The sequence below is a fragment of the Hakea prostrata genome, chromosome 8, assembly GCF_041222555.1.
Source record: "Hakea prostrata isolate BN-2017 chromosome 8, UWA_Hpros_2, whole genome shotgun sequence".
Taxonomy (NCBI): Eukaryota; Viridiplantae; Streptophyta; class Magnoliopsida; order Proteales; family Proteaceae; genus Hakea; species Hakea prostrata.
This window is the reverse complement of record NC_142607.1, coordinates 50,212,308-50,237,751: the sequence shown is the minus strand read 5'-3', so window position 1 is coordinate 50,237,751 and position 25,444 is coordinate 50,212,308. Positions and strand designations below refer to the sequence as shown.

At 38.3% G+C, this 25,444-nt stretch overlaps 2 protein-coding genes and 1 non-coding gene across 3 annotated transcripts; 2 read left to right on the top strand and 1 right to left on the bottom strand.

Moving 5' to 3' along the window:
• Window positions 1–1,595: 1,595 nt before the first annotated feature.
• On the top strand, window positions 1,596–14,376 carry LOC149008435 (putative E3 ubiquitin-protein ligase LUL4). Its single transcript, XM_089165279.1, has 3 exons — window positions 1,596–2,445; window positions 12,068–12,554; window positions 13,593–14,376. The coding sequence occupies exons 1-3, from the start codon at window positions 1,967–1,969 to the stop codon at window positions 13,683–13,685; spliced, it is 1,059 nt and encodes a 352-aa protein (XP_089021405.1). The 5' UTR covers window positions 1,596–1,966; the 3' UTR covers window positions 13,686–14,376.
• A 3,818-nt stretch (window positions 14,377–18,194) lies between these two features.
• On the top strand, window positions 18,195–20,764 carry LOC149008434 (uncharacterized). Its single transcript, XM_089166859.1, has 3 exons — window positions 18,195–18,624; window positions 18,778–18,853; window positions 18,980–20,764. The coding sequence occupies exons 1-3, from the start codon at window positions 18,595–18,597 to the stop codon at window positions 20,176–20,178; spliced, it is 1,305 nt and encodes a 434-aa protein (XP_089022985.1). The 5' UTR covers window positions 18,195–18,594; the 3' UTR covers window positions 20,179–20,764.
• A 442-nt stretch (window positions 20,765–21,206) lies between these two features.
• TRNAV-AAC (transfer RNA valine (anticodon AAC)) lies at window positions 21,207–21,280 on the bottom strand. The gene has a single exon. It is a non-coding gene; the product is annotated as a tRNA-Val (tRNA).
• Between the last annotated feature and the right edge of the window lie 4,164 nt (window positions 21,281–25,444).

Here is a 25,444-nt window from a genome sequence, read left to right as displayed (position 1 = left end):
AACCTTATAACTAATGGGTATCAACGAGTATGACTTAGAATGGTTTATCTAGTTGAGAGTCCACTTAACCTAATTTTGACAAATTTTACCAATTATGTTTGAAAAATCAAGACAAGGTATTATGTGATATATTTGTAATTTTGAACATAAATGTGAAAAATAATAAATTACCAAGTCACATATATGAGATATTGAGATATATTATTTGCCTCATTCTCTCTGATCCTTTTTTTACACCCGTCATATATGGTCACACGCATAGGAGGAACTACATAGGGGCCAAGGGGTCCCAAAATTTTTTATTTATTTAAAATAGTTTTTAAAGATAAAGATAATGGATATACTCATCATTCTAAATTATTATCTGAAAGTTATAATTAAAAACCTATATTAAGGAATAAGCAATTAAATTCCAATTAGAAACTAATTCATTAATGTTCGCCACTTAAAGAAAACTTGGGAAATTCATCGTTAGGAGTTCATCCTAAATCTTCTCCACAATTATGTTTGTTTGTTTGTTTGTTTTTTTTTGTTTTTCAATTTGTTATTTTCTTGCTCTCTTTGTTATTTATTTAATTTGATTCTATGTTGTGAACGGAATACATCTATATATATATATATATATATAATTTTTTATGTGTGAGCCCATGTTTGAATATGATAAAATAATTCAGATGTGGGACCCCCAACGGGACCCAAATAGCCTCCACACTATACACCAAAAATACCAATGATGAATCCTGGTCTCTCCCATAGTCACACTTACATATGCTCGTGGGAATTTACTAGTATATATATATATATATAAGATGTAAGAAAGTGTAATCTACTAATCAGCTTGAACTCACTACAGGATAATCAAATAATTTTTCAAGTGATTCAAGTTGAATCCACCCACAAAATCAAAGTAATTAAACAGTTTTTTTCTTCAAGTGATTCATGTTTGAATCTACTCCAGAATTAGGGTAACCAACCAGTTTTTCAGACAGATTCACTTGGTAAAATCAGGAGATTCAAACATTTTTCTTTTATTTTTATGAATGATCCTACCGAACTTAATTTTACAGAATCATGAGTTTTTAAAAACATGATTCTGAAGCGGATTCACTTGAAAGGTTTAAAGCTGCAACTTCACTTTGTTTTTCAATATGACTGCATATGTTTGTTCGAACAAAAGTGTAATGGGAAAATTCTTGAAAAAGTGTAGATTTCTTACTTTTCCCTTAAATCCCAAAATAATAGATTGTTTGATTGCTTTGGGTGCAAAAATGACAGTTCAAGAAAACTTGTCTACCTAAATCATTTTAAAACTCACATATTTATTGGACTTTGTTGAAAAGTTAGGGAAAGTAAAAAGAAATTACCTTAAGGCTCTTAGAGCCAAAAAATCTTTCATGGTTTACATTTTTTTTGGATAAGGGATAGTTTACATCAGATATTCTATAGAAACGTAATAAAACTCTCAATTAAAAGCCAACAACGAACGTATTTGTGAGTTGTGACAGGCACAGCTCCAAGCAGCTCAAGATTCAAATCTGACCATGAAATTTCGCAGGTGTGCAAAAATTCAGATTTTAATTGAGGATTGAGGGCTGAGGAGTAGTGCCAGTTCACTTTTCTGGCTTAAACTATAACCGTGGATTCGTTCGTTCGTACCAAACGAACCGAATGGCAAGCTTTTTCTCCCTCTAATATCAAAGCTTTCTTTCGTGTAAATCAAGAGTGAGGTAGCGTTTTATACACGTTACGCTGTTTGACATTCTCAACTGAGGTGAAGTCTTCCTTCCCCATGGAGGATGACAAATGCAGTTGGTGAAAGCTCAACGCCCGCCATGAATACTCCCAAAAATCGTCAAACTCAAGACCCACCTTACTGCATATTCTTCTGCTGTTCATCAAAAGCTCTTGTGTTAAGGTTAAGGGGCTTTCCTTTCTCCCAAACTGAATTGGTTGGGAAAATCCAGAGATGGGTGTGTCCTTTAGCAGTAGAAGAAGAAGAAGGAGAAGGAACAACAACTCCTCTCCCTGTCCTCCTCCTTCTCGACTCTTGTATATTTCGCAAGATGCTTCTTACCTGTCTGCTCCTCCTTCACGACCTCCTCCGCCGCCGTCGAACCCTTTCGTTGCCTTGAATCCTTATCATCCTTCACCTTTATTTCCGCCTCAGAATTCTTATTCTGTACCTCACCCACTTTCTTATTCGTCTTACAATCAGTATACAGGCGGGTTTAATGATTATCCTTCTTATAATGCTAACCATGTTGATGTGTCGATCCCTATGAGTACTACTTCCCAACCTGTGCCTCCTTTTGCTGACAGTGTGAATAGTAAAAAGGTGAAGAACGATATCAATGTGCGTAAGGATACAATAAAGCTTGAAGTGGATGAGATGAACCCGGACTGTCACTTGGTTTCCTTTACTTTCGATGCTATGGTGGATGGCAGGTATGAGAAATTGAGTATTTGCCTAATTGTTTTGTGTTTTGACCTGAATTTTATTTAATTTGGTTATGTGGATGGAATAGAATTATGGGTGTTGAACATCCTTCGAATTTGCCCTGCAAGTAAAAACTTTGTGAGGTTTAAGCTCAGAAGATTGTTGATTTGGTAAGTTTCATATAGAACTGTACTTCAATGATGATTTTGAACATGAAGCTTGGAAATCTTTCCCTTGTAAACATAAATTACCAACTTTGAATGAATTAATGTTGTTTCGGTTGGTTGGGGGAAGAGAGGAGCTTAATGGATTTTGTAGTTAAACAAAGTAATGAATTGGAAATTTGTTGCTACATGGTACACTTGATGGCCAGTGAAGGTGCTAAACGTAGGGGTTGACATATGTTTTAGTTTTAGAACATTTATTATCATAACCTCAGTGCACAGCCATCCCAAAACCAAGACATAAAAAGAGCTGTGGCAAGAGAAAAACTTTTACCCCAGTTGGTTACCTCAAAGTGGAAAGTGTTACTTGAGTTTGTGGCGAGGCAAGTGAAGTAATCTTTGGGCAGATCTGGATGTTAGCCGCAAAGCTTTATTGAATCTTCGATATAATCTCACTACCTGATCTGAAATATTAGATAGATTTTTGTTGTTCTTTGGGTTTTCATTATTTTGGTTAGGTTCTAACTCAAAACCAGCTAGGAGCAGATATATCTGTTTAGCGAGCCAGAGAGTCAGAGATCCTTGTTCTGGGAGTAGGCAATGTTTGGAGTTTCTTAATTTCCTATTGATAAAAGGGAGAATCCATGGCTGAAGTCTTCTGCACAAGCCGAGTTCGGGGAGGCAATTTTCCTACTCAGCCTTACCTCAACAATTTTTGTTGGCGGGCTATTTCAATACCTTGACCCCAGCCTACAACTGTGGTCCACTCGACCATTGTGCCATGGTCTGCTCCTATGGCTTAATCTCTATCAATATATTATCTTATATATGCTCTGATCACTGAACATCTCAGAGAAACAGAAACTTTGCATGCTCAATTGATTGTCATTTGCGGATAAGTCAGGTGACCTAACCCCCAAGCAGGTCTCAACTACAAGCACACAGAACACTCAACACCAATCTCAGCTACACTATATCAAACTATCACTAAAGATGGGAGGACAGTAGAGTATGTCAACCCCACAACTCTAGAAGTAACTAGGGAAGGATTAGAATGATCCCATCAAAATTGAAAAATCAGCTGGCAGCCATATGCGGTCTACAGCAGGTCAGGAACAAGACCAAACATCCATTAAAATAACCTACTCTGGAAACAATAGCTACAAGCCTATAATTTTGGAGAAGGAGTGAGAGGGATGTTGTGGGAGTTGGGGAGTTTTTGGAAATGGGTGCTATATAAAATAAATCAAACAGGTTACACAACTAGTTTTTTTTTTAAACTTAAAATCAGCCTTCTAATCTCTGCCTTCTATGCAACATATTCCACCCCTTTTGGTAGTGCACTGCTGTGCACAACAGAGTTTTTCTTTCTTTTTCTTCCCCCCCCCCCCCCAAGCCTTTGGTAACCAATACTTCATTGAAAGGAGCCTATTGGCAAGGTTCTGAATTACATAATGTAGACAACCGAGGGGAAAGGTGCCATTCTGTCCTGGAGGCACAGGACAGGGCTTTACGAGCCAGGGAGTCAGCTATTGTGTTAATCTCCCTTGGAATATAAGATATACTACAAGAAATAAAGCAAGAAATGAGGTGCTGTATGTCCTGTAGTATGGGAGGACAGCAACAGGAACAGGGGGATGGGGTTCTCTTAGAAGCTTAGTGAGTTAAAGACTGTCCAACTCAGCTTGAAGGTCCATGATAGCCTCTGCTACTGCTTGAAGGTGGCCCTGTCTCAGAGCTTAAAGCTTCCGCCAAGAGGATAGAAGAGGCAGAGATTGGTTTTGAGACTGCTGGAACAACTCCACTGTGTCCTCTAATGATAAATCCTAGACCTCCTACCTTTCCTTTCACACTTGCATCTATATTCAGTTTAAAAACTTGAGGTGGGGGAGGGGTCCAAGGTATATGAGCCCAAGATGGAGTGGAGCCTGGGCTTATGTTTGTGGTTCTGTCCTCTTTTTCCTTGTCCATGGCTGAAGTAAATTCTATAAAATCCCTCTCAGCCTTGTCTGTAACTTCTATTGCGGACCATTGTCTTCTTCCAAATGCAAGGTCATTGCAAGCCAACCATAGATTACAACAGATGAAGGCCGAAAGACTTGAAACTTTGTCCCTGTTCTCCTTGTTTCTTCCAAAATTTAAGTCCTGGGCAGTGATCATGTCTCAAGTTTGGGGGCTACCCTCACTGCAATTCCATTCACTCTAGTTCATTACATTGTGTTCAACAAAAACACACTTAAAAGCATTAGAGGAAGATCATAATCATCATTCCTTCCCCCCCCCCCCTTTTTCCCTTCCGGTCAATAGCAAACTGATCATACTATCATTCAAGAACTGAGAATTATCATTTATTTTCCTGCGTGACAGAGAGTTTAACTTTCATTCTTAATTGGTGACAGCTTCATTTTTTTTCCCAATTAGATATTTGAGCCAACAGCAATTAAAATTTAAAGCAAGAAAGAGCATTGAAGGGTTGCTTTACTTGCTTGAGTAGAATATAGCAGGAAACAACACTGAATTTTGGAATTTTGAAAAGAAAACCTAAAACCAAAGAAAACTCAGCCCCACAAGTAAAAATTTCTTTGTTTTGCAATAAAATAATCTAGTCTTTGAATTTGGACTACCTTACAATCACCTCGAAGCTGGATGCTCTTCTACTTTTGTTCAGTATTTATCTTGGGAAGATGGGATACAACCTTTTGCAATCTGCCCAACCACTTAATCCCCTCAGTCAAGGTTTAAGTATCATACAATAGATACGATACTAGTCGGTATGTATCCATATTGTATACAATCGATGTGATACATTTTTCTATTGGATTGCACTAAAATGCATTGGTTAGTATAATAAAATACTCATATGAGATGATATGTCTCTTAAAATCACCTGATTGATATGATACTTGATGTCGATACATTAAATCTTGTCCTCAACCCAGCATTAAATATCCCGAAATTCCAAATACCCATAGGGGGAAGAAAAGGTGGTCTTTCTAAAGGACTTTAAGTCATCTTGACGTGGAGTTTTTGTATTATTTTGGTGAATAAGGAGAGGTGACAAGAATTATTAAATTGCCAGCATTTTCAATTATGCGTATAGGATCGATCAGTAGAACATAATTTATCTTCTTGATCTTACCTCAGGTAGTTCTACCTAAAAAAAATTAAAAATAGACAATCTTACCTCATGCAGTAAGATTGAGGTTTGGATTCACTGAAATTTGAAACTTTACTTTTCATTATGATTTCCCCATTCAAGATTTGTTTTTGCGTCTGTTTCTTGAAGCAAAAGTTTGGGCATGCTGGATTGGTGAAATAGCTTTAAAAATAGGTATTCATAGGATTCAGCATCTCAAACATAAGAATCTTGCTAAACCCTCTCATTCTATGATAGAAAACTCTTTCATTAGTTGCTTCTTCAACCCTAATGATCGGAATCATTTGATTCTTCATCCTCTCTATCTTCGGTGACCAAAGTTCTTCTTTATCTTCTCAATCTCCAGTGAAGCCCTAGTCCCTGTCTTTGTGAAAGAAGTCCATGTTCGTCATTTTCTCGATCTCTGGTTACTACGCTAAAATACCTATTGATACTATTGCTGCTTTGAGAAGCAAGTTTTATCAAACTCTTATAAAATTGTTTCTGCTTCCAAAGACACAAAAATTGTCACAGGTGTTTCTCACACTTTGGTTTATCAAACAGGTCCTAAATTGCTACCATCTTTATTACGCGTAAGGGATCAGTAGAAGTGTAGAACATAAAAATCTTACCTCAGGTAGTTCTACTTCTACCTGAAAAATAAAAAATAAACAATCTTACCTCATACTGTGGTAGATTTCTTTTATTCGTTGCTTCTTCAACCCTAACGATCGGGATCGTTTGATTCTTCATCTTCTGTTTCTCAGGTGAAACCTTAGTCCCTGTCTTTGCGAAAGGGAACCGTGTTCTTCATTTTCTCTATCTCCGTTGCTGCAATAACACACTTGTTGATACTGGTTCTGCTTCCAGAAGCAAGTTTTATTAAATGCCTTCAAAATTGTTCCTGCTTCCAAAGATACTCAAAACTGTTACTGGTGTTTCTCGCACTTTGGGTTATCAACCAAGTCCTAAATTGCCACCATTTATTTTCACACGTATGGGATCTGTAGAACATAATTTATCTTCTTAAGCTTACCTCAGGTAGTTCTACCTGAGAAAAGTTAAAAATAAACAATCTTAACTCATGCAGTAAGATTGAGGCTTGGATCCATTGGAATATTACTTTTCGTTATGATTTCCCCATTCAAGATTTCTATTTTTTTTTTATGATAAATAAAACTTCATTTAAGTTAACACAAAATCATAAATATCGTAGAGATCACAATTAGGTTCAACATAAGGTTGTCAATCGAATTCCAGTTCTGTCAGTGGATAATTTATCAAATTTTTAATCCAAGAGACCTTGCAGGAAGGTAATGGAACATTTTCTTCCCTCTAATTTCAAATCTTTCTTTCAAGTAAATCAAAATTGGGTTAGCGTTCTATACACATTACACTGTTTGACGTTCTCAACTGAGGTGAAGTCTTCCCCATGGAGGATGACAACTGCATTTGGTGAAAGCTCAATGCCTGCCATGAAGTCTCCCAAAAATATTCAAACCCAAGTCCCATCTGACACTGCACCGCATTTTTCTACAGTTTATCAACCACCCAATTCGCAGAAAACTCTTCTTTTAAGGTTATAGGAGCTTTCCCTTCTTGCAAATTGATTTGGGTAGGAAAATCCAGAGATGGGCATCGCCTCTAGCTGCAGTAGAAGGAGGAGAAAGAGATAGCTTGACCTCAGGCTACAAATGTGGTCCACTGACCATGGCACCAAGGCCTATTGTTACGGTTAGTCCCACATTGGTGCCTTACAAGCACTGATGTGGGCTGATATACCTTGGCAAACCCCCACTTGGTAAGCCGGTTTTTCAAGTGGTGTGGAACCGAGGTCGTATCATTGGTCCGACTTGCCGGATGGTAAGCCGGTTTTTCAGGTGGTGTGGAACCGAGGTCGTATCACCTACCCCCATGGCTTAATTTCTATCAATGTATTGTCTTATTTATGTTCTGATTGCTGAGCATCTAGAGGATCAAAAACTTTGCATGCTTGATTGATCCATCTGTTGCAAGTTGCTGATTTTACATAATGTAAGGATAATTCAGGTGACCTTACTGTTGAAATTTGCGCAAGAATGGGATGGCGCAAGGGGATGGCTGCAAGCTAGAGTTTCCTTTTTCTTACTTTCTATTTTTTGTCCTTTTTATTTTGGTCAAAATATTTTTCATATTCCTTTTTCAGAGGACAGGATTGCTTGTCCCACAAGTTTGTAGTTGGAGACTAAAAGCATATAAATAAAGGGCCTGTGATTCTAGGAAATCCATTCAGATCACAGGGTGCAGTTTCTACCTGTTGATGCTACTTCTTCTTCTATCTTGCATCTGATTTGATTCTTAGAGGCTGATTTCTAACATGGTATTAGAGTTCTTTTAATCAAATTAGTGTTCTTTAAAATTCAAATAGAGATTTTCTGAGAGAGTTTTGTTTTTGTTTCTTTCTTGGTGCGCAGCCACTTGTTGCTGCACATAACATGTGTTTAGATCAAGTGTTCATGTAATCTGATCTCCCTATATCTACTACCATTATTGAAGACTCTAGAACTTGGATCGTCTTCAAGTACACTACCTTTTTTTGCATTTTTTAAAATTCTGGTTTCTGCAGAATATAGTTTGATATTTTCTCCAAGTTCTGTGCTGTTTTTTGAGTGCTTCTAGGCTGTGGTTCATGCGCTGTTGTGCTTTCTACTATAGTGCTAGTACCCTTTAAGAATTCAGGTCAAATATAACACCTATCAATTATAGCAACTATATTACTCCATATTCTATCAAACTTCTTGGGTTTGAATAGGGAAATGAATAATACAGAGAAAAAAAAATTTAATTGCCATATTTGATAAGCCTTCAGGTTGGTAACACCACAATCATCACAGAATGTTCCATCTTCTTATTAAATTAATCTCACATCCTTTCACTTCCACTTTTCTTTCAACCAGTAGCTGCCAAAGGAATTAAAGATCTGGGGATGTTAGTAAGCATAATTGACTGAGTTTTTTAATTTAATCCTGATAGGGATTTTACCTGTTGAACTTTCTCTTATTGCATATCAACTCAATACTTCAGTGGGAGAAATTTTGTGGGTTTGGGGGTGGGTTGAGGTGCAAGGGATGAGTCCTTGCTGATCTTACGTTTCTTCTATGCCGTTAAAACACACTACATGGTTGTTGTCTATGACACTTCAGACATGGAAAAGTTGAGGCTAAGCACATAGTTGGCCTTGGCGTAGAATTTTAGGAGTCCCATTCGATCCAGCCAACTGACTTTTATTCTAAGCAGGACTGGGTTTTACGTCTAAAGATTTCTGGGTAGACTAAACCCCAGGTTGGGTTGGCTGTGTGAGTCTGTAGATTTTAAATCTAATTGCATTTACTTTAAGTTTGGACTGGAAACAATTAGAACTGTTATTGTTTTGTTTTGTCTTTCAAATAAGTTAATTGATGCTTATTCCCTTCATGCATATTGTATATGCTTTGAATGACATGGTTTTGTGGGGATTCACATCTTGAGGTGACCTTGCAACTTGGCAAATTGGACCCATCCCATCTTTTTCCTGGGAAATTTTTTTTTTGGGTTAGCTGGGTTCCATATGGTTGAGTTTAACCCAAGTGGCCTGGGTAGGGGTTGAAACCTCATCAATTGTGCTGGGTGACGTTTAGTACTTGAATCCTTGTGGTGGTTTGTTAGTTCAATTATTATTCTGTTGCAGTTGGGCAACATCAACATTTTATCTTTTGTCAGGGTAATGGTTTGCTTTCTAAATAGATGATTAACATAACTTTGCTGGTGGAGAAATTATGAACCACGGATTCACGTGGACTATATATGTATGGGGTTTCAAGGTTTTGCATTTTACTAGTGGATTTTGAGAATTCCTTTGTCCTTGTCCTTGTTCATTTATGGTAAACAACAGAAAAAAGAAGAAAAAAAAAAAAGAAAGAAAAAATCCATGGTTATGGGTGGATGGAATTTTTGTTTCTCTATATTGTAATGATGTCAGTTGAATGGAAAGAAATATTTCATTTTCACAGTAGCTATTTTTGAAAATGATTTCAGTGCACCTGAAACTTCATAAAAGAGATGCACCCTCGGCCTTAGCTATCACTTGGGAGTAGTTGTAACAGTGAAATCATTGTCCTTTTCAATTCCCGATAGGTTATTGACCATAATTTATGACGTTGGTGGTTTTGGATTAGCTTTATTGAAAGACCTGCATGATCACTTGACTAGAGCCTCTATTAGTTAATAGTTTCCTTATGCTTCCATACTCACTTTCCTATACTCTGTTGACCTGGATACTGCATGTTGATGTAACCCCTCCAGCCATGGTACTAGATCTCACTCTCGAGGGCAATCTCACTCTTGAGAAAAAGCGAGATCTCACTTGAGATCTGGTATTTTTTCCCAGTCAACTTGAGTGAACTTGAGGGCTCATCTCAAGGGATTTTACGGGTCAAGTTGGGCTTAAAGTTGGTATTTTGTATGTTTTAGCCTTTTGAACACACTAGTGGCCTTAGATTTGTGAGAAAACAACCCTAAGTATGAGTTTTAACTTGACCTTAAGTTTGAAACCGAAATGCTGCAGGAATGAAGATGCAAGGTTATAAAATATGAAATATAAAGGGAAAACGAGGAAACAAAAAACCCGCCGAAACGGCCCCCCAAACGGGAAGAGCCGAAGGAAAGAATGCTAAGCCCAAAAAAAAAACAAAAGAGACTACCCAGAAAACCGAAAATGCAATACCTAAACCAAGAAAAGAAAGGGCAAACAAACGATGGCCGCCCACTAAACAAGAAAAGAAAGGGCAAAACCAAAGAGGCCACCCACAAACAAAAAAAGAAAGAGCAAACCAAACCAAGGCCCACCCAAACCAAGAAACAACAGGGAAGCAAGAGGAGGATCCCCCCGGTTCTATAGACAACATCTTCTTATTTGGGTTTAGAAAAAAGATAAGACTTTCCCGAAAGGGACAGAACGACAAAGGGTAAAAAGAGAGATAGTAAAGGGTATTTGGGGTTTTGAGAAAAATAAAGGCCACACCGAACACGGAACTAACGGAGGGGGGCAATAGTAATTGTAGGCAAAGTTAAAGGTTGGATTAGTAATTTTGAAAAGTGCAAGGTATAAAATCAAAGACATAGTAATATCCCAATATAAAACCATTATGACATAAATGAAAAACAAGTGATAAGATACATATCATAACTTAATTAGCAACGGAACTCCATCCATATGAGTACAATAGAACACCCCATTCTTGTGTCTCGAGAATACAATGCTACAACTATCATAAGATCACTATCAATCATAAGTTCATAACAGAAGTGTTGGGTATGGCTTATGAATAGCTGTTGTGGCTTAGGGAAGCTGTTGAGAGGAGGCAAAAATGAACTTGAGAAGCTATTGGCGAGTTGGGGATCTTGAATTGTCTCGCTCAAAATGTGGGATTTTAAAGTAGTGGGTGGACGGAGATCTCGGTTGAGTTATTGTAATTCGAGAGTCTTGCTAGAGATCTTGTCTCAAGATCTCAAAAAACTGAGATAGATCTCATTCCATGCTTGTGGTATCAGTGTTGACATGATATGCCATCGATATGGGAATGGGATATCACCAAATGCACTAAAAATTTGGAATTTTGGGCATAGATGAAAGAAAGAAGAAGAAAAAGAAGATCAACCCTATACCTTATCCTTCCGGTTTTTCCTTTTCACACATTTTAGAAGATCAACCCTATTCCTTATCCTTGAACTATAACCCCATATTTTAAGTGTGTGGTTTTTTTATGCATGTACCATACCCAATCCTCTTTCCAAACCCATGTGCCATGGGAATATGGATATCACAAATCCCATTTCATTTTTAATCAAGGTTAGATTGTCGATTATTATGTTCTTGGTACTATGCAACTAAAGAATTAGGGTCACCCATGATGTATCTAGAACTCCTTTGAATGAGATGTTGGTGAACAAGTTCTGAGAATTTTGCCTTGATCTGCTTGACAAATAAAGGCCTAGATGGCATCTAGTCATGTGTATTTTAATATTCTCATTACATCCTGGTTCGCATCCTTGACGAATCAAGCTGCCCAAAAGCTGGCTTGCTGTAACGTTGTTTGACGTTTGGAGCTCAAAACAGCATGCTCAGAAAGGCAATAAAGTTCTTCATAAGCTAGAAATCCAGATGTGACTTGAGTGGCCTTTATTACAGCACAAAACTGTGGTTTATTATCAAAATTTCTTATGCAAATCAGGATTGAAGTCTCTTCTTTCTCTCATACTCATGCTGGTACTTACATTCTGATTAAACTTTTTTTCCCCCCTTCTTGATGGCAGTATCACCATCTTCTACTTTGCAAAAGAAGGGGCAGACAGCGGCTTCAGTACAGTATACCCTGAGGCTTGTACGCCAGTAACAATGCCCTTTCAGAAAGGATTGGGGCAGAAATTCTGTCAATTTCCAGGGACTGGCATTGACCTAGGCTTCTTTGAGCTTGATGAGTTATCTAAACCATCAACAGGTGAAGATGTTTTTCCACTTGTCGTCTTAGCTAAAGCATGCCTACAAACTCAGCCTGCAGACAATAAGCTTGGTAATGCACAGATTACTCAAGCTATCATAGAGAAGAATAATGGAGATCCATTCAAAGTGAGAGTTGTCAAGCAGATATTGTGGGTTGATCAGATTCGCTATGAGCTTCGTGAGCTTTTTGGAAGTGGTGACACAGTTGAAGCAGGGATTGGTGACAATGATGAAGGGAAGGAGTGTGTCATTTGCATGACAGAGCCAAAAGATACAGCTGTTTTACCTTGTCGACATTTGGTAAGAGCCTTCAAGAATGAATCTGTTTTATCATTTACAGGATTGAAAACACTTGTTTCCTGGTGCATGTGGCTCATTGACATAGGGATGTGAGCCACATGCATCAGTCATTCTCCTGTGTCTTCTGGACAGTTGATGTCATTTGCTTGATGTTGGCAGAAGAGTCAATAGATTAGATGATTGGGTTTTCCCAAATGCATCTAGTTTGCTGATCTTTTTTCCAATTGAGCATCAATTTTAAAGATCTGAGATACGACAGTTGGTCATTTTCAGATATTGAGGTCCTTGATCTTTGGTTAGAAGAGATATTATAGGAAGATTAAATCATTAACAGTGTTGTCTTGAACCCTGAAATAGAAACTGGAAAAGATAAAAGAAGAAAGCAACCTGTATGTGTAAATATGGTTAAAGCTTCAGATTTCTTGTCCTTTTTTCAAAATAATAATAATTTCCACTATGGATTTTTAAGTTTTTAAAAAACTCAGTGGTGTCAGTTTTTTTTTTTGGTATCATATTCTTACGTCATAGAAGTAACTGAGGTTATCATCCCCAACCCCCTCGCCGTTGGGTAAGGGGTGGGGGTGGGGGTGGTGTGGTTGTAGGATCATGGTGTTGGTGGGAGAGAATAGGAAATTTTAAAGGTTTTTAATGCTACCCACTCAGGAAGGTGATACTATGCCACCCACTGTTATCGGTCCCATATATTGATGTGCTTCCCTATGAATGTCCATGCATACCTAGTGGTACTTTGACCACTACTCTACATAGTTGCATCTGCTTTACTGCTTGAATACTTCATCTTGAGCTGAAATTATACGTGAGCAGCAGAGCCTACAGTTGCTTGTCCACAAAATACGACCCCAGTTGAGCTGCCTTGCATTAAAAGTTCAGGTTAACTTAGGACACCCTTCCTAGGTGGGCAGTGCAAGAAATGGAAGCTGGGAGGAAAACACTTAATTCTTAGCATTAGGTTGGGGCTAATTTTAACTGTCATGATCTTCCTCGTTCTAACCTTGAATTGTGGTGTTCCATGCTCAGTGTATGTGTGCAGATTGTGCAAACGAATTGAAGCATCAATCTAATAGGTGTCCAATATGTCGTCAGGCCATAGAGGAGCTCTTAAAGATTTGAAGTTCAATAAGGTGATCAATTGGAGACCTGCTTCTGAATATTTCATCTTGTGCTGCATAGCGTTTTTGTATCCCTGTTCTTTGAACTCTGTAAATCTTTTATTCATCTTTATACTATTTAATTCTTCTCAGATTGATCATATTTTTCCAAATGATTAGGATACCATCTTGTCGTCAAATTTAATCAGATTATTCTATTATGTTGATCACTTGTGGTTGTAAGTATAATTGTACATATTACTCAAAAATAGAGCAACATGTATGGCTGGGGTATCTTTTCTACACTAATTGATCTTATTATTCCACTTCATTAGGATCTCATCTTGTCCTCGATTATGATGATTATATATGCTTGCTTTTGGATTGCTGATATAATTGTACTCGTCACTCAGAAAGTACAGCAACATGTGTGGCTGGTGTACCTTTTCTACATTGCCTTCCTCCTTTTAAAGGATCTCTGTGGTAGATTTACAATCTGTTGGTCTTGGCCTCAGCACATTTGAGTGCAGCAGCTCGTGTAGCTCTTTGTTTCAAAAGCTAGGAGAAAGTTTGTGGTGTTGCTAATTTATTAAGGCCATCCTGATTTCTTCTATTCTGCACTTTCCTTTTTCTTCTCTGGGGAAAAGTATATTGAATCAAAAAAGCAAGAAAAAGAAGACTAAAGCAGCCAGTTATAGGGCTCTTATGTCTACAGTTATTATTTTCTTTCTTTTTGGGAAGGGTTGTGGGGTGGGATCTTGTTCTTAAGAGAAAGAGAAGGAGAGAAAAAAAGAGAGGGAATGTTTGCTCTTGAAGTTAGCTTTAAAGCAATGGCGGTGAATTTAGAATTGCCACCATGGTTGGAATTTCTGAACGGGAAAAGCATACGTTCTTCAGTGGTGTGAAGTTGAAGAAATGGAGCACTGTTAACCTTTTGGCTGAACTGCTGGAGACTTCATAGATGATTGGATTGCACCAAACATTGGACTACAGCTCACATTATCAGTTTTAACATGATTACAGTCAATTTAGGCTTTCAAACCCAATTATTCTCCTGTATCCGAAAAACGTTTTGAATGTGTTCAAAAGCGTTGCTAGAAAGGAACTTTGTCCAGGTGGAACATGGGTGGATCTGTGTTGCAGGATTGCAGGTTTTGTGTTGAGGTATGGGTGTGGAGGGCATTTAAAGGTGGCAATATCGATTGTTTTGAACTGTGTTTCACTACTTTTGAGAAGATCCATCTGGGTTTGAACTTCAGAGTAAACCCATCTGATCTGCCGGACTTCATAGAGCAAACTTCCGAATACAGCTTTTTATGTAGATGTATGTATGCTTAGCTGAGGCTCATTATGTGTTTGTATGTGGTGGGGTTCGAGGAAGATACAGCCATGGGAATAAGGATAAGAACTTGAAGGAGATATCATGACAGCCAGGTGGGAACTATTTGGAAATTGGGATTGCATATTGTAATTAGTTTTTTTGGGTGGTGTTCGCCATTACGGGCTTCCTGGATCCTGCTCTGTTTTTGATTCTTCTCGGTTGTATTTCACGTGTATGACAAAATGTCTGAGTGAACATTATTAGCTTTCATTATTGGTGATGGTCTGTACATGTAGTCCTGCAGGGAAGAAACATATCTCTGCTGCCTGAAATTTTGGTATAAACGCCAAAATCTTGAGTTTGGGTTAGAATGGTGGTAGAGAAGTGGATGTAATGGAGCACAATTATATTAGATTAAGCTAATAAGAGGAGCTGGCCACCATACAGACGAGCATTCACTTTTAGCCACACAAAAAAAAACCCATTTGAAATCGTTGTGATGCCATTGAGATCTTTCTTTACCAAGAACAGATTCCACCTCTATAGTAAAATATAGCTCTGCTCCAGAATTGGAGCAGTTGGATCCTTCCTCTGCTGAGCTCGTTTGTCCTTCACCTTACATAGCTCTCAGTCTCATAATCTATTACACTATAGTCCCATGCACAGCCAATATTAGATCTTACTCTACCTCCACATGCTTTATGAGTTGAAGCTGGACTTTTCTCCATTGTTGGCTTTGAGAGAGAGAAGTTTGGTGGCTTTGGTTCTTTTGGATCCTTTTTGGAGCTCAAATGGAGATTGGTAGTTGAAGGTTTAAGAAAAGGATGGTGAAGAGTAGAGGAAAAGTTTTCTACTCCTTTTGTTTTGTCATATAATAAGTTCTAGGATCTACATTGATACTCTCTCTTCTAGTAAAATATGGTCTATTTGTTCGAATCATTCGGCATTCAACCTTTTAAACTAATGCGAGTGCAGAAACCTATGTAGTGCCATGCGTTGGATGAAGGGTTCTAGCCCTAAACCTCTTTTTCACTTAATTGAAATTCTAGGGTTCCATTATTGTCTATTTAAAAAAGCTTTCCTCATTTTTATAATTTCAAAGTGAGGAATGGAAATGCACAAACTTTGTCTTGCCTACAATACTAATCCAAACTTATTTAAATTATACATTGAAAACCCTACTTCCCCCCAAATCAAGGATGGAAATGAAGAATTAACATAGTTGGTGAAAGAAGATTAATTATGTGTTTTTGGCCTTAATGTTGCTTCCTTGGTTCTAATTAATTAGATACTATAACCAGTGGCCATGTTCCCTATCTTTCACTAATCTGTAATTAATATTCATGTATTATATTACTTGGCTCAATAATTAAGGATATTAAAATAATATTAAAGAAAACCATCTTCTTTTCTGCCTAGAGTTGGTTCCCTTCAACCTTGTTCTATTCAGTTTTGATGAACTACAATTTGGCTTTGGTGTTGTTATGTTTTGCCAGAACAGTCTTGACAAGTTTTGAATCATTAACAAACTGTGAATTTGATCAACACCAATCAAATCAAAGAAAGCAAATAACCCATACTGCAATTGTGACCTTCTACCTAATCAGACCAAAAAGATGCAAGGAATATGAAATTTTTTATCTACAAATAGTTTACAGAGTCTTCACTTATGAGTTCAAATCCTCTTTGATACCATTTTGTCACAAGTGTTTGAACTTGCATTATCTTGTGATGTGGTCCTTCTACCTCATAGGTGATCCCCACATCTCATGAATGGTGTGAAATTGATCTTGGTTAACAACACAATTGTAGATCGATTCTCTCCACCTAAAACTTTAACACAAACAGAAATGTTCTGGAAATATAATAATGTGAGCTATAAGCAAGGTAAACATCAATTATTCACCAAAAAGATCTTCCATCATTTTCAATAGGATAAGAATAACTCATTCCAGTGTACCTACACAGCTTGTAGGTGAGATTCCATCATCTTTCTTATTAGTTATGTGATTTACTTTTTATATTTTCAAGCATTGTACAGAAAGTTCTAATTTAAAACCTTTGATGGTTTTTGTACACAAAGAAATCGAGAATTTGATTGAACTTATATATCACATTCACAAAATAATTCATCATAAAAGATCTTTCCTCTTTAATCCTGAAGACTTAGTGAAGTTAATATTTTTCATCCCCCAGTGAAACGTTATCAATGAAATTAACTATTTCATAAGAAAAGATAAATATGTACTCTAGGGTCAATAAAATCTTTAAATCATATGAAAAAAAAAAAATAAGAAGAAAAAATCTTTTCTGGGATTGTGGTGATTCTTTGTCACAATTACATTTCTTTAGCAGGCAAAAGTACACTTCAAAGTTAAAAAAAGAAGGTAAAAGGACAAGATTTTCTTCATGGGTTAGGCTTTTGAGAAGGATGACTATAATGGGCTTTGTAAAAGCGTGGTCCAAACTCCAAACTGATGAGAGAAGAGAGATGGTGCCCTAACTTGAATTTATTGTTTTGGTTTGTTCTTATCTCATTGAACTTACTTCTTTTTTCCTAATTTGTCAAATATTACTAATCTTTATTGATATCAATTTAGAACCCTAATTTTCTACTTATAGAGGGCAGTGAAATTGTGTGTGTTTTTAGCATTTTTTCATCAATTATTTAGAAAGAGAATTCACTTTTCACGACTAACAAGATATATCAAAAGAGTCAATTTTTTATGTCTAAGTAGAGAAATATGCCTTTACCAACAAAAAAAAAAGTAGAGAAATATGTGATTTTCTCATACATTTTCACCACATTAAGAGCGAATTCTACTTAGGATTCTACCTCTTATTCATCTTATCCCCCTCTTAATATTATTATAGAAGTGTGGTAGAGAAATTTCAATTTAGGTAAGAGGAAAATGTCTCTCTTAAATATGTGAGAAAAACACAATTTTCTATTATCGTGAATAGAATATTCCAACCCGTAAATTCAATGTTGTATTAATTTCTCAATTGTTAGCATGTTAAGTTTATCAAAAATATCTTTAACCCAAGAAGAGGGGGGAAAAAGAAAAAAAAAAGTTTTACAATATATCTACAAAAAAAAGGGAAAGTTTAATTAAAGTATATTTGGTAACCTAAACAGAGTGTGTTAAGGGTTTCCTTGGAAAATTAAAAAAAAATGTAGTCACAAGTATCCATAAATAAAGAGAATAAGGAGAATAGAAGCTAAAGTAGAGAGCCCTCTCTACTCTCTTCCAGTTTCCACCCTTTCTCTCTGTTGTTCCCACAGAACAAACCGCTTGAGGTAGAGGTGATGGTGATAAAGAGAGATTCAATGCCTGCCAAGCTCATCTGAACTCTCTCGCTCTCTCTCTCTTTTGTATCAGAACCTGGTTGATACTTCTCCCTTCTGCTGAGAAAGGGAAATCATTTATGTTAGAATTTATGGTTGGTTGAATGAACCTACAATAAAGGCTTGCAAAGGAGGAGCTCTTGTGGGTTTCCAGCAGTTCATCAGCTACATCTGTTATTTGAGCCTCACTTTCTTCCTTTTCTTTCCAAATTTTCTTAACGTTATTGCTTTATATCTGGTTCTTCTGTTTGAGTGGAAGAGATGAGTAAAGAAGAGTTTATGAAGATCCAGGTAACATTCCATCTCTTCTGGTTTCCATTTTTCTTGAATGGGGTTTTACTTGTTCTGTACTCAGACCCAGATACCTCATTTTTACGTTTCTTTTGTGCTCAACAACGCATCTCTTTCTGTTTCTTAATAAACGCTTGATGTTGGTTTCTGCAGACTTGTGTTCTCAAGGTGAACATTCACTGTGATGGATGTAAGCAGAAGGTGAAGAAACTGTTGCAGAAAATCGATGGTATTTCCTGATTCGAAGACCTTTTTTTTCTGCTTTTCTTAGAAACCCACTTATTTTCTTAATTGATTTCACAATATTATTTTCTATTTAGGTGCTTTCTTATGATAATTTTTTCTCTCTGGTTAGGAGTGTATACAACTACGATAGATTCAGAACAGGGGAAGGTGACAGTTTCAGGTAATATCGACCCACAGGCACTCATAAGGAAACTGAACAAATCTGGGAAACATGCAGAGCTGTGGAGTGCTCAAAAGGGCAAAAACCAGAACCAACTCCAAAACCAGTTCAACAACTTACAAATTGGGAATGGCAAGGGCGGGAAAGAGAACAAATCTCAAAAGGGTGGAAAAGACCAACCAAAGGGCGGTCAACAGCAACAGCAGCTACAACAACAAGAGCTGCTTCAACGGCAACTACAGCAGATGCAACAGATGAAAGGGTTCGCAGATCTGAGTAAGCTGCCGCAATTCAAAGCCCAGAAATCTGTCAAGTTCGACTTGCCCGAGGACGATGATTATACTGATGATGATGAATCTGACTTCGATGACGATGAGTTTGGCGACGAAGATGACTTCGCTGATTTTGATGAACCCTTGAGCAAAATGAAACCAATGGGTAATGGTCACCTTCCTCAAATTCAAGGTGGCAAAGGCGGTGGTGGCGGCGGCGGTAACGGAAAGAAAGGAGGCGGCGTTGAGATTCCTGTGCAAGGGAAGGGTGGTGACGCAAAGAATGGCGGTGGAGGAAAGAAGGGTGGCGGTGGAAATCAAAATCAGGGTGGTGGTGCACCCAAAAATGGGGGGAATCAAAATCAAGGTGGTAAAAATGGCGGCGGCGGCGGTGGAAATAACCAAAAGGGTGGCAATAATGGCAATGCTGGTGGCGGTGGAGGAAATAATCCCGGCGGTGGCAAGAAGGGTGGAGGAAAGAACGACGGCGGTGATGTTCAGGCAATAAACAACATGCAGCGCCACCTAGGGTTTCAAGACAACATTGGTCGTATGGGTAACATTCCGGCGGTGCAAGGGCTTCCGGCAGCGCCGATGCATGCCGCCGCCGGCGGCGGCGGTGGTGGTGGGTACTTCCAAGGAGCAGGTCCAGAAATCATGGCAGGAAATCCATACCAACAGCAGCAACGACAACAACAGTACATGGCCATGATGATGAACCAGCAACATGCCAACGGAAACGAACGATTCCAACCCATGATGTATGCACGACAACCGCCGGCTGTTACATACTGGCCTCCTCCACCGCCTGCGGCGGTGGACCCCTACACCCATTTCTTCAGCGACGAGAACACTAACAGTTGCAATGTGATGTGAATCAATCACTTCTGTTGTGACCCATCTCTGTTTCTGGTTTGTCTTCTTGCACTTTGTGGAGGTGATGGTGATTACTGCTGCTGCTTCTTCTTCTTCTTCTTCAAAGTTGACAACAGTAATGAACCAGAGAATGTCTGGTGCCAAATTTACCGAGGAAGAGAGAAAAGATCAATTTTTCTTTGAATCTTCTTTTTTCTTAGTGGAAGATTAGTGTTTTAATTACCATAGATTATATATAAATATATATATAGCAACAAGGAGAGTATTTATTGATGTTGTAATCAGAGTGTTAAGGGCCTTAAATGATGTGATCTTCTGACTCTGTAAGATTAGCAGGAGAAGATATGGGTTTTCTCTGATATCTTCTGTTAATAGTGTTTATAAGCTTGTAGGGAAAAGAATAAGAAAAGATGAATGGCCTGCCTGCAATTCCTATCCATTTTCTTCTCTTCTCTTCTCTTCAGTGTTGTTCGGTTTACTGTCTCTTTCATTTGGCGTAAGTTATCATATGGGGTCTGTTTGGCTCGGAAGAAAAAGGTGTTTTTCTTTTTCCTATAGATGAATGATTGCTTTGACTGTTTTTTTATTTTTGATTTTTGGGTGGTGTGTAAATAGTGCAACTGTGCAAGGTGGGCAGTGGGCCTGGATTTTCGGAAGGTTGTTGGGGGAATGACACCATGGGCCCATGGGCTCAGATTCCAGATTCAGCTATTTCACTATCACTTTCGCTTTTATGGTACTGGTACCAACTGTGCTCTGGAAGATCCAACCCAATCAAGGATCGGGGTGCGTGCCCGATATCATTCACATGAGCTGTCCCTTATTTTAAAAAATAATAAAAAATTCATATGAGCTGTCTCGATATTCTATTTTTTGGATTTTTTTTTGCGGTCATTTTCGTGCCACAAGCCTACAACTCACAAGTTGCAAAATTTAATATTTAATAAAAACGAAGGGTTTAAATGTAAATGAAAGGAAGAAGAAATTCAATGATAACCTGTTTTTTGGATGAATATAAAAAAATATTATGGCTTCGCCCGGGTTCGAACCGGAGACCTTCAGTGTGTTAGACTGACGTGATAACCAACTACACCACGAAACCTGATTGTTTTCTTTGGTTCCGAGAGAGACTATAATAGTTCATCTTTCTGGCTTTGTTTCGAATGGACAATTGTCCAAACTTGCAACAATTCAGATCTGGCGAAGTAATCGACAACTTGAAACCTTCAAGTTGGACATTTGATCTGGCAAAGCAATCCAAGACACGTAAAAGCGACTGAAAATCTACAAAGCCATAGGACATGAGAATCCATTATAATAATCACGATGTTTGTAGGGTTAGGGTTTTCGTTCGGCGTTATCTTCACTCTTCAGCTTTGGGTTTAGGTAGGGAAATTGATTGGCGACGCGCACAGGGAGTTCTTGGTTAATTTAAAAAGATCAGGTGGCTCTGGTAAAATAACGAACGTATATCTACACTTCAAACCCTCCCGTTATCTTTAACAACCTTCAAATTAGTTTCCGTAACTGCAAGCACAAAAATCCCTATTTTCATTTCCTCGTTCTCCTTCTGACGGCGTGAGTGAGTGACCGTAGGTCTTACCCTGCAGTTGATATTCGTCGTTGGATTAAAATATTTTGAGGCAGAAAGGGTGTTGTTAGGTCACGCCGTCATAGGTTGGGCCGGGCCACAGCGACAAATTAACAGTAAACGTGTTAGGTAACGACCGAAGATAAAGAAGAAACTTGTTAGGCAATGATTTTTTTCACTTTTCACTTTTTTTGGCCCACGATGAGGAAAAAGCATTCATTGGAATGGGGAAATCATTATACAGTGTGGGCCCCACATATCTTTTCATGCCGGTTCTAAGTAGTAACCCATAAAACGCCAAGCCGCATAAGACAGAGAGAAAGAGAGAGAGAGAGAGAGGGAGAGAGAGCAGTACTTAGTTGTATTAAAGACGAGGCTACGGTCCAGTCACTGGAGACAACTCTTGAGGGCCGCATCTGGGTCTCATAGACGACCCGGATGACCCGACTGGAGGAATTGGTCCTTCTAGAAACTTAGCTGTGCAATTCATGGCGGCCAACCGTGCCTAAGACTATTGAAGAATTCGGTAGCTTTGAGCCCAAATTTCAACTTTCAAGTTAGCTATAACATCAGACGCGGTTGATTTTCGCGGTTGCAACTTGCGGAGCAAATTTGTTCAGGCAGAAATATTGGGTTTCACACTTTCACTGCATGCACGCAAGATGTTCGACTAATTGCGGCACCAGACCTTTATTGCTTAGGTGGTTGAATTGAAGTCGGCCACTTAAATCACATGGGAGATGTGGGATTTTTTAGCCCAACGTTGGGTTTCTCTGCTGTGTCTTGTACTGTATGTATTTAAGTCTCTCACGAGTATGAGGTCATTGAGGACGTTTTTATTGAGATGGGTTTATGGGAAAATGTGAGAGTGGATTCAATGCTATCTTCCCCCAGAATCCTCTTCTAGCTCTTCCTCATAATGCCACTCTACCAAAACCAAGATGATCGCCCACAGGAATTCATTGAGTGCAGGTTTAGCTACTGCCTACTTGACAAGTAGGAGTAGGCAATGAAGGTGGAGTTGGGGTCCCAGTGGGGACAAGAAATGTGTGTGATGCGACGCGAGAATAGACCCAGATAGATGGATTGAGAATGTGAAAAACTGATGTTTATCTTGCCAAGTATAGCCTCTATGATTGGGTCCCAAATAGTGTCAATATTTTTCATTTCATAGTAAATTGAGCTCCACTGCAACCAAGTCCCCTGCTGGCAGCAATCATCCAACGAACTGTGCAGTGCACATCGCCAGCCAGAAGCCGAGGCTGAGTCTGCCGCGCGCGGGCGGTGACGCGAGGATGATTGTTTGGTTGCGTGTGCATTTATCTACACCAGGGTGCAGAGCAGCAGAGGTTCAGGGGACCTTGGACCTACCCATGCTCCAGAGTCTTCACTTGAAAAACTAAGTTAAACTTTTACCCAGAAAACCCAACCCAACCCTTTCAATCCTGGCTTGGGATTGATGAGATAAGACGAAATAGCTTCTATTTCTTTTTCTTTGGATCTGGTTGCTTTATGCATGTCACCTTCAACTTTGCCATTCTTATTTCAATTTTATGTAGAAGACAACTAACAAGTCATGAGAAGGTCCAAACCCTGTCCACGAGTGGGCCATGAAAGGCATTTAATTTTGAGTTTTTGCACGGAGCCCCCTTTAAGTGGGGTTGAATTCTTGACTGCCCCTTATGTGCATTTTAATGCATGGCGCCTCCTCTAAGCCAAACACGAATGTTGTAGGTTATCCCTCTTAACAGTCAAGTCTTTTGACCGTTTAGTGTGAAAATACCCTAATCTGTTTTAAATACATATCAACCCTGAGCAGCTACAACCCCTTTCTTGAAATTGATCTTCACCACGAATCTATCCTCTCCCGTTAACAAATGTTTTGTGCGTGTTTGGGATCTTCAACCGTGATGCTTTGAGAGCGATTAAAGAAAGACTTGGAAATGGAAATATGAGTTTGATGTTTTGTATTTTGTTAGAAGAGTTATGGATATTATTGAAGCTTTGGACTTGCTCACAGGAGTCTTCTATTGGAAAAGTTCAAAATTTATCTTGTTCTCGAATTTATTTATTATTATTATTTTTTTATCATAAAACTGAAAATGCATTACTAATAAGTTGTCAAAAGGTTACAAAAAGGTTACAGTTACGCTCCTAGTAGGAGTTATCTAAACTATTATAGTAGTTAGACTCTAAGGCTCTGGTGGCCTTAGTATTAAAAGTTTGCATTAGGATAGGGGATTTAAAGTTACAAAATGATGAATGATATGTCTGTAGTAGGATTTTCACCAGAAGAGGAGTGTAGTGTATTGTATTGGCCAAGCATGTTGTTTTGGTTCGGATGGTAATTTGATTACTCTTGGCTGATTGCACCAAATTTCTTTGATTCGCAGATGTGACTGTTTAGTGTCTTGTAATCCCTTCCAAATTGCTAGTAGTGTAGCCTGTATTTCATCTCCTTCCTTCAATGTTCCATCAGCTATTATTCTGACTTTGTCATTCATGCCAATCCCCACCGTCCATCCTGCGCCTCCTAGTTGTTGAGCCCGAGCCCGTGCACATATTAAGATTGGTAAGTGAAAGAAATAATGATCAATGAGATTAGTACTTACTTGTGTAGTATGGAAGATTAATGAATTGTCCGGTTTTCACTTGTGTGGAATTTGGTTTTAGGTTTAAATCTACAATCCATCTGTTAATTTGGATGAGTAGAGAGTAAGGGTTTGGCTTTTGGTTTGTGAAACAATAATTGTTTCTTTGTTCCCAGATGAAATAACAAGTTATAATGAAAATGGAGAAGAACCACTGTCTTGTTCTCGGATATGATAGGATGCTGTGTGGTTTGTGAAAAGAAATGAAGCCTATAACTTTGGATTGAGGATTCTAAGGGCAAACATTTCGCAAGAATCATCCATGGCACAATCGAGCGAGCTTGGGAAGAAGATTAAGTTGTCGATGTCTACAAGTCAGTTCTGCTAAATCTTGAGAATCTTATGTTTCCTTCTTGAAAATGAAGCTTTCGGCTACGAGAATTTGTCAGCCGGGTCAAGAAGGAGGTATATATATATATATATATATATATATTCTTTTTGGATATGAGGTTCATCCGGGCCTGCTTACGCGCACCAAGATTACATCCTCAAGGGAGCTTTTTTTATAATTAACGCAGCTGAATAGATGCGAACCCAAGATTATATACTTCTTCCTCTTCTACTTGTTATTATGTGATTGGCCAATTTGTTGTTAAAACAGTTAGTTGGAAACGTCATTTCCTCATCAAAAAGTATAAAGTGTAATAAAGGAAAAATTCATCCGTTGTTGCCTATTGTTTCCGATCATTTAGGGTTTCTACCTGCAACTCTTTTGACGCTTATAGTGTCGCTTTTGCCTGAAGAAAGAGAGGTGTTAGCCATTTTTGCAGTGATTGCAATAGTCCGATCATCGAGACAAAAAACCCTTATAAAAGATCCCATTGAGATTGAAAGAAACCCTCGGCCTCGAGTTATCAATGGCATCTTCTCGCCAATTTGGGCTAGCTGTGGAGTTGCTTCGATCTTTAATTGTAAGGGGCTTCAAGTCTCCTTTCCCAAGAACAGGTCTAATTCCCTGTGCATCACCGGTAAACAAAAGTAAGAAAATGACAATGAAAATTCTGAATAGGGTTCCTCTGAAAAT

Excerpts from the sequence above, each read along its gene's own strand:
- LOC149008435 (XM_089165279.1), top strand. The coding sequence starts at position 1,967 with ATGGGTGTGTCCTTTAGCAGTAGAAGAAGAAGAAGGAGAAGGAACAAC. Across the intron at positions 2,446-12,067 it reads GATGCTATGGTGGATGGCAG|TATCACCATCTTCTACTTTG; the intron begins GTATGAGAAATT and ends TCTTGATGGCAG. Across the intron at positions 12,555-13,592 it reads TTTTACCTTGTCGACATTTG|TGTATGTGTGCAGATTGTGC; the intron begins GTAAGAGCCTTC and ends TTCCATGCTCAG.
- LOC149008434 (XM_089166859.1), top strand. The coding sequence starts at position 18,595 with ATGAGTAAAGAAGAGTTTATGAAGATCCAG. Across the intron at positions 18,625-18,777 it reads AAGAGTTTATGAAGATCCAG|ACTTGTGTTCTCAAGGTGAA; the intron begins GTAACATTCCAT and ends TGGTTTCTGCAG. Across the intron at positions 18,854-18,979 it reads ACTGTTGCAGAAAATCGATG|GAGTGTATACAACTACGATA; the intron begins GTATTTCCTGAT and ends CTCTCTGGTTAG.